We start from the raw sequence: 21,098 nt of genomic DNA, 5'->3' as shown, positions 1-21,098 counted from the left end.
CATTAGCCCTTGAAACACTGGACAGCTCGTTGCAGACCAGGAGCTGAAGACGGGGAACTGATAGACGGGGAGCAATCTACTGACACTCCCCTTCCTCCCCCCCCCACACCAAAAAAAATACTAACTTTTAGACGATTCCAAAAATATACATAAAAATTTAAGTAAGTCCACAGCAAGCAATTAAGATGTACAGCGTAAGCTTTTTCTTGCTAAAAAATCCTTAGCAGCATGAAGTTTGACGAGTACATTTAGAAGTCTAAGAAAAGATGCATGCTTCGTAGGTAGGTGGGTAGGTGGGTGGGTAGGTGGGCATCCAGTAGTTCCAGCCACATGAGAGCACACCAAACCCGGGCATACAAAGCGAAGCCCACGACAACCCCATCCCTCCCACTCAGATACTCCTCTACACTGGCAAAACAAAGGCGCTCGGTTGCGTTAAACAGCTCTTTTATGACGTCACCAGATGTTTAGCGGCGTAAAACAACAAGAGACAAACCAGCTCCCCTCCCTCGCTCTCCAGGAAGTGGACGACTAGGAGTCTAAAGTCCTTATATCTGCGCATGTGCGAGCCATCGCTCCGAGGCGGGTGAGGTTGCTTCGTCCGCCCGTCGTTTTTTTCGCAGCCGGTGAGTGGCGGGTTGGTGGGCTCTCTCCTTCTCTTTTCTTGCTTGTCCCCCCTCCTCGCTATCTAGCCTAGAGGGACCACTGGGGATTTCTCCTTCTCTGTCCCCGCACTTTAATGTCCCTCCTCCCTGTGAAGTCAGGGAAGCGTGTTGCGTTGTTGCTGTTGTTATTGTTGTTGTTGTCGCTGCTGGGAAACATCGTTCTCCCCACCACCACCCCACCCGGCAGGGCAGCTGCCTGTGGGGTGAGGTGGGGACACCCCTCGGAGGTACGCTGGGAGCAGGTGATTCTTTTCAGTCCGGGCGGACTCGGGTCCCGTGTGAGCGGTGGAAGGGTGTGTGCGATCATATCGCAGCTCCGTTTGGGGTAGGAGTGGAGCAAACCCATCAGAGGGCTGCAGTGTGACTTTTGGGTTGGGGAATAGCTCAAGAAAGGGCAAAGGAACGCGTGTGGTGCCTAGATCTTCTAGAAGTCTTCAGTACATGCTGTGAGATGAGGAATATCCACTTCTTTTATATTATTTTGATTTTATTTTCTACCCGGAAAGTAAGAACCATTGATCTCAGCACAGTCTAATAGTGGGCATTCCAGGACCATAGGAACCTACCCCTATATATATTTTTTTCCCCAAAAGAGGCTGCAGCCAAGAAATCAGAAGACTGAGATTTGGAATGGTTGCTGTGAAGAAACTGGGCAAGATCTTTAAGAAATCAGAACTAAGAAATCAGAATGGGAGACTCAGAACGCAGAAAAACATAAATAATCTTTATTCTGGTTTTAAAATGCTCCACATGTTTCAGCACACAGCGTTCTTCCTGAGCAAGATTTTAGATTGAATCAAAATTTCATTAGCTCATTTGATCTGTACCAGCTCTGAAAACTACCAGGGGAAAAAATATTCATTCTAAATGTGGTGGTGGTGGAGAGCGTTGCAAATACTGTGAACCATCAGAAAGACAAATAAGTGGGATCTAGAACAAATTAAACCTGAATTCTGACTAGGAGCAAACATTGTTAAACATAGACTGCCGTCCTTTGGATAGTACATGAGAAGACAAGACAAATTGCTTGAAGACAGCGACACTAAGAAAAGTGAAAGGCAGCAGGAAAAAGCTAAATGTGAGATTGATTCAGTAAAGGAACCCACGACCTTCAGTTTGCAAGACCTGAGCAAGACCTTTAATGATACCTAAGGCCTTTTGGTATTCCAGCAGTTCACCAGAAGTTGGGAGCATTTTAGTGGCACATAATGACTAAAATGAACCTGCCTCATACCAAGTTGAACTATTGGTTCGTCCGGATTTGTAGTAGCAGCTCTGGTGGCAATGACAAGGATTCAAGGAGGATTGTTTGCTGGCCCAACCTCAGAGATCCCTGGAATTTCCTGGAAGTCTCCTATCCAGGAGGGAGAATTTTCCAGAGTTGCATTTTAGCAGCAGATGCTTATCCGTGTATGCTTAAAGCAAACTCTACTGAGTCCAATAGGACTTTTTCTCAAGAAATGGTGAAAAGAATCACAGCTTTGATTTGAACAACTGTCATTCTGCGTCAAGATACTATATCCTGCTAGTGTATAGGATATGACAGTTGGGCCTCAACAAGCAGAAGGTTGTGCAGCGTTCCCACAGTGGATGGACTCTCATATCACAATAAGCCAGAATTCTAGCAGACTCTGAAAGAGGGCACCTGTTGTTTCATTCTCAGTTTATTTCGCTGGCTTGTTGAGGGAGAAACAGAACGGCTTGCCTACATCTCGCGCCTGTCATCAGAAGTGTGGTGCTTCAAGTTCCTGTTGAACTATAGTTCCCAACATTCCTCACAAACGGCTGTGGCAGATTGGAGTTGCAATTCAACAACATCTGAAGGGCAATGGGAGTGACTGGTTGGCGTCAGCTAGCATGGCCCTTCATTCACAGTAAGGTAGAATTCCCAAGAAACTCCTTTGTTCTAAGCCAGGATACATAGGAGGGTGAACTGAAACTTATCAGTACGGTTGTATTATGTGTGCGTGCATGTACACTCAAACACACCACACCTTTATAAACTGCTTGACTTAATGCAGAGCCTACTCTAAGCAGTTTACCCAATGAATAATCAACCGGCATAAACCAAAATACATGCCCAAAAATAAACATACATCACATTAAGCCCAAATAGGGATGGCAAGAGGAAACACGGTTTTTAAAATGCTGGTTTCAACTTCTAACACTCTGAACAGATTCAGATCAAGTTAGTGGCAGCTGCAGCTGCTCTCCTGTACGAAAGCACTTAGGTCATTATCCAAAGCCATTTCCCAGATATTCCACCAATTAAGATAAGAGAGGTAACTACAACACCTTCTCAGTGGGACATCCTGTCTGTGGAATACACTCATGCAAGACACTTGCCTCGCATTACAGTATTGCTTTTTATTTTCCCAGATGTTACAAGAACAGCTGAAGTGTTTCCCCTTTGCATGTTTACTTCCTACAGATTCTGTTTGTATATGCCAAAGTGTTTTGTTCTCTGTTACATCAGTCACTGTTCTGTTGGATCATAGTTGCATTTTCTGTTTTTAAGCAGACTGTACATTACTCAGCTACTCTGGCTAGTAGCTGATTTTGAAACCTTGGGGGTGATGTTATGAATATGGATGTTTAATTTATTTTTAGATGCTGAGGAACATCCCCTTCCAAATCTTAGCAGGTGTGGTGATCCCCCTTTGCGCCCTTTATATCTCTGGGCTCTACAAAGGTAAATATGCTCTTTTCACTGCCACCAGGTATTATCCTAATACCAATACAAGTCTCACACACACAGGAGCTGCTCATATAACTTATGAGTCAGGGGTTTTGATTAAACATTCTTTTATTAATGAACAAAAATTATAAGGAGAATCAAATATAACTGTTTCAGGTGTTCAATTATATTAAATCACGTATTCAATCACTGGTGTTTCTCATATTATGTTTATATATTCATTCCTGCCTGTTCAATATGTTTCAATCTTTCAATTTCCTTTCTTAACCCCTTCTTATCTATTCCTAAACCCTAGCACTCTCTCCACATCTTCTTGTCCCTATTTCTCTGTATCCCTATCTGACTCCAACTGTCTCCCTAACTGTCTCTTCCAGCTGTCTGTCATTCTGACTCCGCCCCGCCTGCTCTATCCTCTGATTGACATGCAGGAATGACGTCATCTTTTGGGTTCCGTTACAGCAGGTGTCACACCAGGCTTTTCACACGGTGCTCTTCTTGGTCAACTAGATATCTTCTTTGCACCATCCCTGTCTCCAGCAAGCGGGATGGCTGTCCCCACACCAGAAGAGCTGAAGACTGCCCGAGAGAGCTTTCAGGGGAAAAATGCCACCTGTTTCATCTTGGGTGCCTCAGGCGAAACAGGGAAAGAACTGCTGGCTGAGATCTTGCGACAGAAGCTGTTCTCTCGAGTGACACTTATCGGCCGCCGGGCGCTGGATTTGAAAGAACCACTTTACGCCAATGTGGTATGAAAGCAACAGTCAATATTAAACAATAACATATTCCTTGTCCTGTTTATAGTCAGTGAAACAATTTGATCACCAGAAGAACTCTGTAAGCTAGACTAAAAAAGTTGCTGACTTCCAGTCATCCAGTGACTTTTATAGCTGATTGGGGATCTGAACTCAGATTCTTCCTGTTTTGGGTGATAACTAGATTGTCAAATAATGTGGGAAATGCTCCAGGATTGAGTCGATCAAATTCACATTATTTTCTGTTGTGTACATGATATACAAGTTCATCCCAATCAGCTTGGAGTTTCCTCACCCATCTGTAACTTTTCCTTCACCACTGGGTCTTTTGCTTCTTTGGAATCAAATGCATTCACATTTGTTCAGGCGATGTGATCACTTGAACTGATGTGGAGTGGTTTGTAACCATTTTTAAGCAATTCCAGCTAGCTGCAGCAGCTGGGGAAACCGTCTGCCAATTGAATCCTCTCCTCCCCACACCTGGGTCTGCTTGTTTCCTTCTTCCCTTCTTTTTAATTTCAATTCCATTCCTTTCCCCCCGTCATTTAAAGGATTGCAGTCCTAGTGCTAGCACAGCTAGATAACCAAAGAGAGGGAAAGAAGAAAGGAATCAAGGGAGAGGGAGAGGAGGAAGTTTTTATTCACTGTTGTTTCCAGCTTGTTAGGATTAGCTCTGCTGTACCTGTGCCTCCTACGCATTTGATTGGCCAGAGCCGAGCTACCTTAACAAGCTGCAAATGAGGGTTGAGTGTCAATTTCCTCCCGTTTTTTTATTCCTGTGTGTGTAGCTGAAATGAATTAATGCAGAGAAACCCAAGTTCCTAGGCACAACTTCACAGCAGATCCATTCACATTTTTCCTGCTGTATATTGCACCCGTAGTGTGGTTTATATTACACTAATTTTGATTATGTGTCCTGCTCTTACATTTTATTGTCATTTATTCCTATAATTTTATACCCCACCTTTGTACATAAAAAAATATTCCAAGCAGGTTCTAACTTCAGTGTTTAAATGGTAAGCATCTATCTGTCTTAATAATCCAAATCGTTTCATAACTGTACATCCACTTAAAAAGCAGCAGAAGGCCAGAAGGCTGCTCAAAGAGCTGTGATCATTCAAAACACCTGCTGAAATGAAAAGTTTCTTTTTGCTCTTTCACAACTACTCTCAGAAAGTTGTAGTATTAGGGTGAAAATTTGGTAATAAGACTGCACAAAGTCAAAGTTAAAAGAATAGAATTGCTGAAAGTAATGCCAAAGAGCTGTGGAATAGAGTTCTGGTCACTTGATAGTTATGACTGATGAGGAATTTCCATGTTCCAACTAAGGATGGAAACTGTCTTTTTTCCCCCTCCATTTTTTTTGGCAACTCTTGTAGTATGCTACGAGTCATTGGGGTTGCAGCTCCACTTCTTAGTCCTGCCACCGCCTCTGCTTTGATCCAAATGGGCAATTTAGAAGGGTAATTAATGGAGGATGGAGAAATTGCTGGTTAAATATTCTTAGAAGAGCTGGAAAGGGGGGCCCTACGGATCATTGAGTCCAGACCCTGTCAGGAAGGGGAAATCGAACTTGCAGCCTCTGGCTCCACAGCCAGATATCTCAACCACTGAGCTATCCAGCTTCAATTTCTGTTCTCCACTTGGATTTTTAATTCTTTTTCCTCTTTGGGCTTTTTCTTGGGGCCGACTTCCTAGTCTCAGGAAATAGTGGACTTTGAGAAACTGGACGAATCTGCTGCTGCCTTCCAAGGCCATGACGTCGGATTCTGCTGCCTAGGAACGACCAGGGCCAAAGCTGGAGCGGTGAGGAGGAGACCACCCGGCCTCATGGGGAAGTAGGGGCATTGGGGGGGGGGACACTGTGAGATACAGAAAGCTGAACTAGATGAGCCCTTGGCCTGATCCAGCAGGGCTCTTCTTATGTTTTTTATGTAAAGTCTCTTGATTTCATCCAGGTCAGAAAGTTGCCAGACTTTCATAGGAGTGACTAGAACACGATGGTGGGAATGGGATGGCCTGGCCTGCTTAGTGACTGGGGGAGAGGGTGGTTACAAGCTGTAGTTCCTGTATTACATGTGCGTACTACACTTTCTTCAAGAACTGAGGATATGTGGAGGTTCCCTCAATTTGGGATTCATCGCAGCACTGTGAGATAATTAGATTGAGAGATAATAACTTTTATGGCTGCCTGAAGACTGAACCCAAGTTTCACCAGTCCAGATCCTTCACTCCTCTGGTGGATGTCTCTTAGTTCAGTTTAATCAGCATGCTTCCCATAAGGAATAAGACTTTGGAGCGGGATGTGTGGATTTTAGGTGTGTTCTGACTCACCCTTAGGACTAGATAGATAAGATTTTCTACATAAATATGTGGCATGTTCTTCTTTTTCCCAGGATGGATTTGTACGTGTTGACCGGGACTATGTGGAGCATTCCGCAAAGCTAGCCAAAGCAGGTGGCTGCCGCCATTTTGTCCTACAGTCAACCAAGGGAGCAGATAGCTCCAGCAGCTTCTTGTATCTCCGGGTTAAGGTGTGTTTGGCAGATGAGATTATTCAGCCAATGCAAGTCGGTGGACGGGAACAGCGTCTGTGTTACTCCCAAGTACTACCCTTCCAAAGTCAACCCTTAAAGTTTATGTGCGGATGGTATCAGAAGCTTCCTAGGTCTGTTGTCTTTCAGATTGTTAGCCAAAGGAATAACGCTATCCTTATTAATGTTATTCTATAACATTGTAATCATAATATATTGTACAGTGGTGCCTCGCTTAGCGATCGCTCCGTTTAGTGATGAAATCGCTTAGCGATGGACTTTCTGCGATCGCAATCACTTTGCGATGTTCCCTATGGGGGATTTTCGCTTTGCGACGATTGGCTCCCTGCGATCATCGCAAAGCGCCCATTTTCGCACAGCTGATTGGTGGTTTCAAAATGGCTGCCGGGAAAAACATGGCCGCCCGCTGTTTTCTGGGATGGATTCCTCGCTTTAGAGGAAGTGAAAATGATGGCGCTATGGAGGATTTTCGCTGAACGGCGAGTTTTACGCCCATAGGAACGCATTAATCAGGTTTTAATGTGTTTCTATTTTCGTACTGCAACGTTTTCGTGCAACAGCGATTTTTTCGGAACGAATTAACGTCACAATGCGAGGCACCACTGTATATCATGTATGCTATGTGATGGCCAAAAATTTGTTCCATAAACTATGCATGCATAAGAGTTATGATGTCACTAGCAGGGCAAAATTTTCAGTAATTGAGTTCCTCCTCCTATGCCATGACTGCCCAGAAAATCTACCATGCCAGTGATGTAATTATTGGCAGAGTGAGGAAATTACTGGCTTAAAGCCTCCAGCTACACAGCGGAGAAAATCCAGATAGGGACCTACAGAGCAGATTGTTATAATTACAAGTCTCCCTCAAATATGCCACTCCTTATTGTTAGTCAGTTTAACCTAAACTGGCAATATAGCCTCAGTAGATTCAGTCAGAGACTTTGGTATTGAAAAATCTTCACTAGATTTTAGAATAACAAACAAAACATATTTATTTGTTACATACTTTGAGATCTTAACTGGTTAACTTCATTATTTGATTAACTGACTGGCGACATAAAGACTGACTCTTAACTGCTGACCCCTTAAGTGTCAAACTCTAACACACACATAACAGTAACATTGATAACTGACTCAGACCCCTGACTTTGACTCAGAACGGAGTAAAAAGGCAGGGAAAGGAATATGAGATGGAGAGGGAACAGCTGGCTGCTCCTATGTGATTGACATACAAGCCCAAGGTGCCTCCCATCCAAACCTCCCAAATGCATCACGTGCAGGTTGCAAATCCAGCAGTAATCACCCTTCTATAGGTTTAATTCATTTAACAGCATTTTGGCCAGTAAGTTACCATTTGTTTATTCTTATCTTGTCTTTGCTGGAAGAAGATTAAAGTGATGCACATAGTTATCCTATTTTATCCATGCAGACATCCTGGGAGTTAGGAGAGACAGTGAGTAGGTGACTGGTCCAAGGTCTTTGGGGAAGCTTCAGGTTAAGTTGGTTTTTGAAACTGAGTCTGCCCAGTCCAGCCCTACTTTGTCACTGTAACCATCAAATTGGGGCGGGGGAGTGGAAAGAGGATTGATATTTATGAATGAATATGAAGAGGAATAGTTCCTGTTTAGGAGTACTGCTTGCACTCTCCGGTCTCAAAGGAGTGTGCTGCTATCCTTTGGTGCATAGTTGTGCAGCCATCACAATTAACCCCTGATGAGACTTTGGGCTCATTAGGTCCTCTTGTCCCTCTGTCTCTCATTGCCTGCAATTGCATTCATTTTCATGGGAGGGAGCAGTCTTCAGAGAATTGTGGCCATCACTGATCATGCCTTTGCACTCTGTGACCCATGAAGATTTGTGAATGTAGAATCAAATTAGATGTATGAAAAGATATCTCCTCTGCCACCAGAGACTTGTCTTTGGAAGATCCCTCTTTTTTAAAAAAATGTTCTTGGTTTTCGACTTCTTGGTACATGCATGTGGAAGTGGGAGAGTCTGTGTACTTCATGGATGCTTTCTACTCCTTCCTCACCATCACAGGGGGAAGCTGAGGCCAGAGTCCAAGCAGTTGGGTTTGACCGTTACTCCATATTTAGACCAGCGTAAGTATGGAGAAGTGTGCCTGGTAGGGGAACAGTTAGCCCCTCAGTCATTGTTCTATTGCAATCGTTCTCAACTTTGAGTCCTCATAGTTCTTGGACAACAACTCCCAGAAACCCTGGCTAGCTCAGCTAATACTGAGTGAGTTACAGGGCCTGGTGTCACCCATAGTGATTCTATGGAGGAATCAAACTCTTTAAAGGTTTCTAGTTTTCCCGATGGTATGTAATCCCCAATATACAGAACAACACTGTCCCTCCATGTCATTCCTTTAGAGAAGTGCTTCCCAACTCTGGATCCCCAGATGTTCATGTAATACAATCCCAGAAATCCTGACTGGCACAGTTAGTGTTGAAGATATCTGGGAGTTTTAATCCAAGGACATCTGGGGACCCAAGGTTAAGCATATTCTATGAGTCATTGCTAGTGATTCTTCCTGGCCATTGAGCAATAAGAGTCAGGCAACACAGTATGGATGTGGGTAGGGTTCATGGAAAATAATTCCATTTTTTAAGCATAACAATCACACCGGTTGGTTTCCAAGATTACATGTAATGCCTGTTCAATACAGTAAACTACTTTTTGGCACATTTAACAAACTTTTTGTATAAGGAAACTGGAGGTGGCTAAAATGGATACTTTTTCACTCTTTGAAAGGGCAGTATTAGAGTCATAGTACTGTGGTGCCCCACTAGACGCTTACCCTGTTAAACGATGAAATCGCTTGACAATGCCTTTTTTGCGATCGCAAAACGATGTTTCCTATGGGGTTTTCCCGTTTAACGACGATTAGGTCCCTGCTTCGTGAACCGATTGTTCACAATATGACCATTTAAAACAGCTGATTGGCGGTTTGCAGAATGGTTCCCCGCTGTTTTCCGGACCTATTTCCGCAAGACAGGAATTGCAAAATGGCCGCCCTATGGAGGATTTTCGTTGCACGAGCAGGTATTTCTCCCATTGGAATGCATTAACCGTTTTTCAGTGCATTCCAATGGGGTTCTTATTTTCGCATGACGACGATTTCGCTGTACAGCGATTTTAACGGAATGCATTATCGTCGTCATGCGGGGCACCACTGTATTATGAATCTAAAAGGCCCTGTCACCCATCTTTGTTCTGTACTTGCCCCTTTGTAATGTGTGTGTGTGTCAAGTAGAGAAGAAAGACATTCCTCACTCGTGTCTTCTCTCACAGGGTACTTCTGTGTGATCGCCGAGAATTTCGGCCTGCTGAGTGGATATCCAGGAAAATCTTAGGAGTGGTAGCGCTCGTCTCCCCCACTGCTATGTCGGTCCCCACAGTGACAGTGGCCCGGGCCATGGTGAACAATGTGGTGATGCCAGCAAAAGATGGGCAGAAGGTGGAGGTGCTGGAAAATGCAGCCATTCATGCCCTTGGGGGGATAAAATAGTTGGTGTGGATGGCGTATTGATGGAGGGTGCTTCGTAAATTGCCATGCCTGATCTCCCCTCTTTTCCCCTTCCCCAAGAAGGCATCTCTCAAGCCGTATAGATTTTCCTTCGTTGTTATACAATAGGACCCCCAAATCCGTGGGATTGGCATCTACAATTCCATTTATCAGTGGTCTGAAAATACTAAAAGAAAAAGCTTAGAAATACAGTGGTGCCTCGCTTGACGATGTTAATTCATTCCAGCGAAATCGCTCTAGAGCGAAAACATAAAGTGAAAATAAAAAACCCATTGAAACACATTAAAACCAGGTTATTGCGTTCCAATGGGCTAAAAACTCACAGTCCAGTGAAGATCCTCCATACGGCGGCCATTTTCGGTGCCTGTCTAGTGATGGATACATCCTAGAAAACAGCGGGGGGCACTTTCTTCAGCTGGTGGTCATTTTGGAACCCGACGATCAGCTGTTTGCTGATTGTCGTAATGCGAAAAATCGGTTCCTGAAGCAGGGAACCAATCATTGCACAGCGGATTTTGCCCGTAGGAAGCATCGTTTTGCGATTGCAAAAAAGGCATAATTAAGTGGATTTGTTGTTATACGGGGCAATCGTAAAGCAAGGCACGACTGTACATATTTCCACAATGTACTGTAATTACCAGTACTAGCCAGAAAGACCATGCTATGTAGAGGGTTTTTCAGCATGTTGGGGGAGGTTGGAACCAATCCCCCATGGATACGGGGGTCCTCCTGTATATAAGTTTGAGGTGAGGAGCTGATTAGAACATGAGACCGACAATATTAGCGGTCCCCTCCCCCTCTCCACGGACTGTGCTCTAAAACTATGGCCTTTATATAAGGCATTTTTAAAACCCTGCTTTACAGCAATCCTCTGCAGGCTTTCTGTCCATGTGAAGTTGGAGATATTAGGATGTGCCATCCTCCCTGCTGCTCTGCACAGATGGTGGGGATGCAGTGAGGGATATAAAGCTACCTAATATACCTGTACTGTCTCTTGCCTCTGTTTTGTAATATGTGAGGAGGAAACCTGCATGGAGCCGGTGATGCTTGAGGTGATCTCACAAATAGTTCATAACTAGTGCACCATTGGGGAAACACATATCAAAGTTTACACCCTCACAGGGGTCTTCACATATAAAGGTTTACACCCGCATAGGGAAAGAATGGTGTTTGCAGTGTACTCCCCAGGGAATTTGCAGTCTTCTAGATCTGAGAATCCCACGGGCTGCAAACATAATCCATATGAGGTGCTCAAGCTTAATATTTGCAATGGAATTTTATAAAGAATAGAAAATGAAATCTTGTGAATGGCTGTATGAGTAATTAGTAGTGTAAGATGGAATATTATTTGAAAATTCAGTGACTGAAATCCTGTTGTGCAGTGGTGTGTCCATAATGGGAATGACATCACTTGTGGCAAATTACCACTGAGGAGAAATCCCTACTCATTTAAGATGGTTATAAGTGCACTGAATTCATACATCATATTATGAAGTGTCATATATGCTGAAATCACCAAAGGAATAATTTAATGCTGACAGTGGGGTGTGATTTATTGCACTAGCCACGAACTAGCCTGCAGCCAACCAAATCACACTTTATATTGTCCATTTCTAATCTATTTCTTTCCCTTTTGCTTTGTCAGTTACTGTTTCTGGTATGCAGACAAACAGGTCAAAGTTTATATCATTTTAATAGTTGATATGGTTTTTGTATAGTTTTTAGTGTCTGGCTAACAAACCACTGTTTACAAGCACAAGTGTGGACTCAACAAGCCAGAATTTGATAAACCATCAAATACCAAAGCCAGCAGGCAAAGAAACGCCAAATCTCCCTGAAATGTAGCGTTTAACAGCTAACAGATATTGTGGATTACTCTATGTTTCATGGCCTTTTGATTTAATTGTTGAATCAGGGACATTTTTTTTTCTGAAATAATGAAAGAAAGCCTTACTGTTATATGTACTGTTTCAAAAGCTTAAATGTATGTCATTCCTCTTTATAGATATAATTAAAATGATATGAAAAGGGATGTTGCTTATAATAAATTGATTGCACATTAAAATGCTTCAATACAATTTTACTGCCATATTTGTTAAATGTTGTTTCTCTTTTCCTGCCAACTCAGAATACCAGTTAGAAATCTAAAATGCAAGTTAGCGTTTAAAAGCAGAAATATAGTAAATGCAGTAGTTGATTGATCAGGTTAATTAATACAGCAAGAAGGAAGAGCTTCTAATTTTTGAGGCTTTTATTCTGCTATGTTTCTGTAATAGAGCTCAGTCTTTTTAAGAGTGATGGATTTTATTACATACAGTAGTTCTAAACAACTTACATTTTCTGCTATATATCAATGTATGAATGTATAATTCAAAACCCAGGAGAGCTGCTATTTTTTTATAATTAATCACTGAGCTAGAATGAAAATGATCTTCAGCTAAAAGCTGTGTTGCAATTCCATGCCCCACTGAGTCTAACCCCACTGAATTATGTGGCGCTTACCTCTGACATACAGTATTCAGCAGTACTTCACAAGGCATTGATTAGTACAGCCAAAATCTAACTGATGAAAAATCAAGCCTATCAAGCAAATTGCACTTTGGGTTTTCCCCTCCAGTCCGCATGTAACCAGTTGTATCCCCATTTCATAAGCACAAACACATCAGTTGTATAACAGAGTGCCTACCGGGAGGGAGGGGGGGCTCACCTGATCATGCCAATACAGTAATTAAAATTTTGTCAAGTGTTTAGCTTTTTCACACCACCCTTTTCTGCTTTTCAGCAGTCTGTATGGTTCCCTTGTAAACTTTCAAGGCAAATTTGTAAACATTTTTTTAAAAAAATATAGGATGGGTGAGCAATATGTAGCCCTCCAGGTGTTTCTGGAACAGTTTCCAGTAGTGTTAGCCAGCATAGCCAATAGTGAGTAATGGTGGGAGCTGTGCTCCAGCAACATCTCAAATACCCACAAATTGCAGTAGGTAGAGGATCTTCCTGTTTTCACAGCTGATCATAAAATGTACGCTACCTTTGCCTGTGTGACTTTATTTTTCTCTGATAATTATTTCATTTATGCTGAATTCCCTGTTGCAGGATGTTTTATCAGTCATCTGCTGTTTGTGCAGTCAGTGGATGAAATCCTGTTATTTACTGTAGTAAGTCAAACTAGAGTAGGCCCATTGAATCAAGAAGGCAGCTCTTCTGTAAGTTCTATTGATTCAGCAGGCCTGATATAGTTGTAACTATCCTTCCCACACATTTCATTTTGCCTAGATATAAACAGAAATTGCGGAGAACCTTTGCCCAATTCCATAATGCATTATCATTGGCTATGCTGTATGAGGCTGATGACAGTTGTGAGCCAAAATAGCTGGCAGGCAAAAAAATTCCCCAACCTTGATAATAGGTCTAATAAAGATTTGGATTAATTATCCCAATAAAACAGATCTGTGATCTCCCCACATGTCTGTCTTCTGGATCTTAAACTATTGGAGAGGAGGACAGCCATATAGCCCACCTGTCACTGAAAGAGGAATTAAATGTACATGTAAATAATTGAGATATTCAGAAGTCATCTCTCAAACAGGCCTATTTTCCTGCTCATCAGATGTTTCATGGCTTCCTTCACATCTTTGTTTCTCAAGCTATAGATCAATGGGTTAAGCATAGGAATCACAAGAGTGTAAAACATAGAGATGAGCTTGTCTTGATCCTGCGACCCATCCTTGGTCCTCGGCTGGGCATACATGAAGATGGCAGTGCCATAAAAGAGGCTAAGTGTAGTTAGGTGGGAGGTGCAAGTGGAAAGAGCCTTCCGCCGCCCTTGGCTGGCATGGCCCCTGAGGACATTCCATAGAACCCGTGTATAGGAGAGGAAGATGATTACTGTGGTCACCACAGCAATGACACTGGTGGAAGCAAACAGGATGGTTTCAGAAAGCCAGGTGTCTGAGCATGAGAGTGTCAAGACGGCAGGGATGTCACAAAAGAAGTGGTTGATCTGATTGGGCCCGCAATAGGATAGTCGGAAAGCACCAGTTGTCTGGATGATAGAGCCCACCAGGCCACAGCAGTAAGCCCCCAGCACAAGGCAGGTGCAGCGGCCTCGGGTCATAGACAAAACATAGGTCAGTGGGTGGCAAATAGCCAGGAAGCGATCGTATGCCATGGCCGCCAGGAGGAAGCACTCAGCAGTTACCAGTGTGGTGAAACAGAACATTTGAGTGGCGCATGCTGGCAGGGAAATGGAAGCCCTGCCTGATTTTAGCTGAACCTCCAGCGCCTTGGGTGCAATCACTGAAGTGTAACAAAGATCCAAGAGGGACAGGTTACTGAGGAAAAAATACATAGGAGTGTGCAGACGCTGTTCAGCTCTGATCAAAGTGACCATCCAACCATTGCCTAAGACTGTGAACACATACAGGAGAAAGAAGATGGCTGAGAAGAGGGAGCCCAGTTTAGGCTCTTTTGTAAAGCCTAGCAGAATGAACACTCTCACGCTGGTAACGTTCTCTATGGAGTCCAGGGGGAACGAAAGGGATCTGTGGATTAAAGTAGGAAAATGGTGCATTACATGTTCAGAATTATGTGCCAGGAAAGCAAAAAATACGGAGAAACCCCAATGCTTTTCCAGGAGAAGAGAGGAGAGGAGAAAGTAGCAACAATGTTCACTTGTGTATTAGTATGTATTTAAATACAGGCATACATGGAACTGTCAACTGATAAAGGAGTTTACCCAGGCACATAAGCCAAGCAAACAAAAAAATAAACCAAAAACCTCATCTTCTACCCCTACTCTATGAATGAACTACAAGCAAAAAACATTAGCATATGGCTCAGCAAAAACATCTTTATGGCTGGCCTTCAGCAATATGTGTAACACAGAACATCAGCTATTATTCCTAACAGGTCTACTTCCATATAAACTTCCATCATGAATGTTCTGTGTAAATCTCTCACATATGCAGGTGTGCCTATGAGGAATGGTCACGGATTTTGGCCTGTATTAGGTATAGGGAATTTCCATTCTCCCACCTCACCCCATCAACAGAGGACTGTATTTTCTTGGAGAGAAAAAAATAATAATTGGAGGATAAGATAATTAAGGTGACTTGGGTCAATCTCAAAACTGAATGGACCAAATTTTATATTCATATCCCATACTCAATTCCCTCTCCCATTACATACACTGTAGCAATGTTATAATCATCCTATGGAGAAACAGTATTGTCCTCCATGGGAAGACTGGTTGGCCTCTGTATCGAACAGTGAGAGGGCAACTCCCTTTCTCATAGTAATGTGTAGACAATTATAATCTACCCATGCCATTAAGTATGTAAAAATTATACAGTATTTCATAATGATGCTATAAAAAGTTTTACCAAAGTCATTTATTACTTTTTCCTTTGATTCCTTACGTGCCTTTAAAGGTGAAGACCAAGACTGTAAATTGTGCATGTTGAGATTCCTCATGGGACACTCCTCATTTGGTCCAATATAAACATTTAAGTCTCCCATCAAAATTATGGCTGCTCCATGATTACTAAGTCCGAGCTGTTCAATACATTTATCCAATTCTCCCCATGCATTACCATGGTTATATTTAGAGCTCTCCAGCTATTTATCAAAGAAATACTAGTATCGGTGACCAAAGCATGTATAAATAAATTGAAAATTGGGGCTAGCTGCATTAACCTCAACATATTTGATGTTACATTAGGTTGAAACATATATGATCAGGTCTTCACTTGGTGTGCAATTCACAACAAAAGGCTGGTTGTAAGGGTTAAATCTTAAAATATTTGCCAGATTTTAACATGGTACCATTTTCACCAAGTGTTATCGCTCTAGCTATAAGCCCTGGTAAATGCCAGAACAGACCACATCATGCAGATTTTAGCTCACCTCTCCATGATGCCACAGTATGGAAGAATCCTCAAAAATTTGTTGCGTTATTCACATGCAAGCTGCAAAACAAAACTCATGAAGCCACTGATTAGAAGGCACACAATCAACAAGTAGTTACCTGACTTTTAAAAAACAATAAACTTGTACTGCCCACATTTCAAACCATTGGATTGATTAGGTTGCCCCACCCTTCAATCTAGCTATGTGCATTTTTCATAATACATTTGATGCTTATTAACACCTCAGTCAGAGTCTGTAACAGAATAACTTCTGTCTAAAAGCTCACAATCACAGAGATAGCACTTGAGCACAGTACTGCCACATTTTAGACACTCCCTACAAGCCACATAGAAATTCCAGAAGAGAAAGATAACAGGGAAAAATGGCTTCTAGATAAAATCAATCTTGAATTATTTCTATACATTAACATGAGTAAACTGGTGTCGTACTTTGGACATATGAGAATACAAGACTGAGTTGAAGAGACAATAATACTAGAAAAAGCGGAAGGTAGTAGGAAAAGATGAAGAATGAAGATAAGATGGATTGTCTCTTTAAAGCAAGTCATACTTTTAAGACCCTGAGCAGGGTCATTAATGAGTAGACTTTTTGAAAGTGATTAATTCATAGGGTCACTATACATCAAAAGCAACTTGATGGTACATAATGAATATTTCAAAGACTAACAGCATGATGCTTGAGAAGGCAATGCACTGAGATGTACTCCCAATTAAGAATGCTTAGAATTGCAGCCAGTACCTAAGGTAGTGCTTATAAATTGCTCTCAGAAGTGATGCTTATATTAGTGTTTGTCGTTCCCACATCTGGACTTTTAATGTAAATCTTGCTTTGCATAGGATATGTACATTTCCAATTCACTGTGTGTTGTATTAACCATATTCTATTTGCATCTTCTCAAAACAGGGCACTAGAGAGAAGCTTAGCATCATACACACAAAAAAAATAACACAACAATTGCCAAAAGTATGCTTCCCTGCTTAGAATCCACTATCTCCATTCATTTGGTCCTTCAAAACACTACTTTACTCAGAAACCTTACCTTCTCTTCACTCTCAGAAGTGACAAGTCAACTAATGAGCAGGTGCTGTATAGCGAAAGCAGGTCTGACTATCTCATGCTACAAATCCATTCCTCCTCTGTGAAGTACACAAACCTCCAGCATGCACCTTTGCAAAGAGCATTCTTAATCAAGGTGCACCCTCCTGCTTTTGTGTGATCTTGATTTAAAGTGGAAAGAGCAAGGGATGGGGATAGTACACAAATGCCCTGGGGAGGGGAGACACATGTACACACAGACAGACACAGAAAGCTCAGAGGTGCACAGAAAGCTCTGATCATAAATGGAAGAGGTAGTAATAATTCTGAGCGGCCCAAGGACTTAGAAATGAGAACTGGGAGGCAAGCAATTGCCAAGTGTTCTTGGAAAAGAGACATGTGCTGTGTATGGTTGGTTAAAGGATAGCATACGTAGGGTCAAGAGGTCCAACCCCAGACCAAGTGAATTTTTCCTGGTCCGTCAGCAGCCCCATTTAAGGTAATCATGGAGTGGCAACATTTCTTAATCCTCTGAGCAGGAAGTACAAGTACTGGTGTACTCTGTGCAAGCTCTTTTGAACAAAAGGTAGTAGAAGCTGGTTCAAAATGTGTTTGTTGACCAAGACTGTTCTTGTTTGCCCAAAGGTGAACAGCACATGTGTGAGGGTTCGAGTCCTGGCTCCACTTTTTCTTCGAACAAATTGACAGACTTCCTTGGTTTGGAAATAGGAGTCACATTTATTGGATTATTTAACAAACAGCCTATTATCTACAAACGTATTCCAACCATTGTCTCCCTCTAACAACGGGTTAGGAGGGGGGCTTCCAGTCTTCAACTTTGAACGGATTAGTCTCCTGGGTATTCCAGGGGCCTGGCCAGTCCAGTGTGCAGTCTGTGTTTAATAATTGTCCATCCTCCCCTTCCAATAAGGGTACTGTATCTTCGTCCCAGCCATCTGTCCAGATCGGGTCTCGGGAGAAGGCATTCTCCGGCCAAAGTCTCCTGATGTACCTCCCTGCTGCTGCTGCATCATCAGCCATTTCAATCTCTCTCTCCTTTCCCTCTCAACCTTCTCTTTTTCCTCCCTCAACTTCACTCCTTTGTCTCACGCTCAACCCAATAAGAGGGTTTAGGTGTAAGCTCACTTCTTCTCTGGGTATCTGCCTCTTCCCTTGGGACCCTCAACTCCACCTTCCCAGTCCACGGGTCCTCTAGCCATATCCACTCCGAACCATGAGGCAAGCTGTCCTTCCCGCCTCTACTTCTACCTGGGGCTGTAATTCTTTTCCCGCCAAAATATGCCTGCCTTCTCCAACAAACATTCCTCACAATTCCTCCTCCACATCCCCCAGGCTTTGCTTGGGTGGTCTAATTTTCCTGGGAGGGGTAATAGGTGGTGTTTGTACCTCCTTGTCGGCAGAGAGTGGGAGAGACGGCACTCCCGTGAGATGGGCCTTGCTCTCACCAACAGCCTCACAACATGAAGTAGGAATTCCTGTTCCACCTTCCTCCTGTTGCTCTTTTCTTTCTTGTTGGGTTATTTGTTTAGAATTTATACTCACCTGAGAAGTATGCTTTGCTCAGGGTGGCTTGCAACGATTAAAGACATTCCATGAAAGAGACCGAACAGTGTAAAAACAGGACCAGGCTAATCAGACAAAATATTCCCAAAAGTAATAGTGTCTCACACAAAATATTTAAAAAGACTTCCTCTCAAAACCCCTATAAGGCACAGGAGGATTTTTTGGGCCAAAACTTTTAGGTTACATGGATCTCTCAGGGTAGGGTTCTTTGGAAAGTTTTGGGAAACTACCTCTGTGGTTCCACTTTTATAGATATTTTCCCAAAACACACAAACGAAACTGTTCAATGGAACTTCCTGCCATCAGAGCCTTGAGTTTGTTAATATGGATTCTGAGCATGAGGAGGGGCGCAAAGATAAAATATAAAGGGGGTGAACTACTCTTGGGAACTGTTCCCTTTGAGTAGCTACAAGTAAGTCACCTAGATATGTAAAGATACACATTAAACTTACTTTTCTGCTTAGTATTCCTATAGCAATAGATATGTCTGGCCAGGTTAATGGTTGTGAGGTAGAAAAGCTTCCCTATAGCTGTTTTGTACTTACAGGGTTTTGGTAAAGCTTCACTTTCCTCCTTATTTTTCAGAAAATCTGTTTGCATGGGTTTTGTAACACTGTGAGCATCTTAGAGGCCTAATGTCTCCAGAAGATGACTGCTTGGCCCAGTAATTTTTAAAAAAGGTTTATATTGCTTCACTTAGACTATGACTGACTCTTATTCCCCAGTCCTCTTTTAAAACAAACAAACCTGCTTTTCAGTACCGTAAGATTGACTTTAATATTCTTCCCTCACATAAAATGGCTGCTTCCCTCTTATTAATAATAATTAAAAACCTTAATGTAGTCAGTTGGACTTTATATAAAATCTGCTTGTAGTCTGCTGTGGGTATTTTTTTTACCCTCATCTGGGCTAGGCTGAAGTGGACTTTCTTTTTCTCATCATGAGTGTCAAGGACCAGAGATGCTCTCCAGGGTCTGGGAGAAGCAGATCAATAATCCCAGTAAGCCAACCAGTCTCCAGCAACTACCCCAGGTCTGTGGTCTCTGTGTGAAGGGTGGAGCCTTCTGGCCCCTTTTGCATCCCAGGTCTGGATCTGTCCTACATTACATACCCTGCATGGGAGGAGGGGGATAGCCATTCTTGGAGAGAATGTGACTTATTTTTGAAAAGGAGCCTTCTCGTTTCAGAGGCCAACCTCATGGTCTAGTCTTGAAGAAAGATTCATCTGTCTTTGCATTCAGCCTTTGGACATGGGATGGGAAGTTACTCCACCTTGTTCTTTTTGACATTCTTTAGGCTTGCCTGAGATGTGCAACAGAAACACAATTGCCATAAAGCACATGATGGTGTACTTCATTTCAATATCCATGATAAGTGCAACAGGGCAGGATCTACTTGATTTGTTGGCAGCTGCTCCAAAGATCCATGCTTTATTTATTCTTTCTTGATTACTGTTGATAAACTGCTTAGAATCAGATGCTTCAAAGCAGCATACAACAAAATAAAAGATATACACAAAACAGAGATACATAGTGCAACGGACACAAAAATATTACAGTTCACAAATTAAAATACACAATGAATGTGGTCCAAGAGATGGGAAATTCTCTAGGGTTTCAAGGCAGGATTCTAGCACTGCCTTATCTGGAGATCCCTGGTATCACCTTGTAGTCTCCCCTCCAGTGCTGGTGGTGTGGAGTGGCTTGAAGACCTTCCTCTGGGATGTGAGAGGTGCATTTGAACATTAGCAAGCCATTTTTCTCTCTGCAAAATGCCTCTGTTTAATCTTCAGCCATTGGTTTCTTTCCCTTTTTAAACTATGGATAACATTCTATCCAACATTCACCAATCCAGACATGCTCTTCCCCCTCTTAATCCTTGTTTTTAGAGTTCCCACTCCCACTCTGTGTGCAGCCACAGAACTTTGTTGGGCTAATTTGAAAATCTCTATTTTATTTATTTCATTTCATTTCATTTCATGTTGCCTTGCTTTGTTTCATTTTATATCATTGCCCATTTCTACCCCCTGCTCTGCCCCACCAACCCTCCTGGTTATTCACTCTGAAAGCTCTGGAAATTCTTCTCAGCACCATGAAGAAGAGCCACTTCCAGGAGAGTCCTAGAGCTGCGCCTGTTAGCAACCAGGTCCAGAGTGCAAATTAGCAGTAGCCTTGGGCTGGCTTAGAACTACTCATGCTGCTGAGGCAACCGCATAAACAGACCAAAAAGCTGCTCACCCTTACCCTCTACTCAGCCCCTCCAATTCTTCTGGTCACTCACTCTGAAGGTTCTGGAGGCCCTGTGCTGGACTATTCTCCTGTTTAGTGGCTGTTTGTTTTCTCCACTTTA

The 21,098-nt window shown here is 42.6% G+C and overlaps 2 protein-coding genes across 9 annotated transcripts; one reads left to right on the top strand and one right to left on the bottom strand.

The window, feature by feature from the left end:
- Positions 1-396: 396 nt before the first annotated feature.
- On the top strand, positions 397-12,280 carry HTATIP2 (HIV-1 Tat interactive protein 2). 8 transcript variants are annotated; one of them, XM_020779383.3, is made up of 7 exons: positions 397-626; positions 3,276-3,357; positions 3,826-4,109; positions 5,814-5,921; positions 6,512-6,649; positions 8,711-8,772; positions 9,968-12,280. In XM_020779383.3, exons 2-7 carry the CDS (start codon positions 3,276-3,278, stop codon positions 10,182-10,184), a joined length of 891 nt encoding a protein of 296 aa, XP_020635042.3. In that variant the 5' UTR covers positions 397-626; the 3' UTR covers positions 10,185-12,280. The 8 variants fall into 8 exon arrangements, with proteins under 8 accessions (XP_020635042.3, XP_020635040.3, XP_078242569.1 ...); XM_020779381.3 differs by having other exon boundaries at positions 399-626; positions 3,823-4,109; XM_078386443.1 differs by having other exon boundaries at positions 404-626; positions 3,871-4,109.
- LOC110071762 (olfactory receptor 5AR1-like) lies at positions 11,598-17,549 on the bottom strand. The gene has a single exon (XM_078386442.1). The coding sequence runs from the start codon at positions 14,770-14,772 to the stop codon at positions 13,774-13,776; it is 999 nt and encodes a 332-aa protein (XP_078242568.1). The 5' UTR covers positions 14,773-17,549; the 3' UTR covers positions 11,598-13,773.
- Between the last annotated feature and the right edge of the window lie 3,549 nt (positions 17,550-21,098).

The sequence above is a fragment of the Pogona vitticeps genome, chromosome 2 (genome assembly GCF_051106095.1).
Source record: "Pogona vitticeps strain Pit_001003342236 chromosome 2, PviZW2.1, whole genome shotgun sequence".
In the NCBI taxonomy this organism is placed as follows: Eukaryota; Metazoa; Chordata; class Lepidosauria; order Squamata; family Agamidae; genus Pogona; species Pogona vitticeps.
Note: the sequence above shows the minus strand (reverse complement) of the source record. Positions and strands in the feature narration are given on the sequence as shown.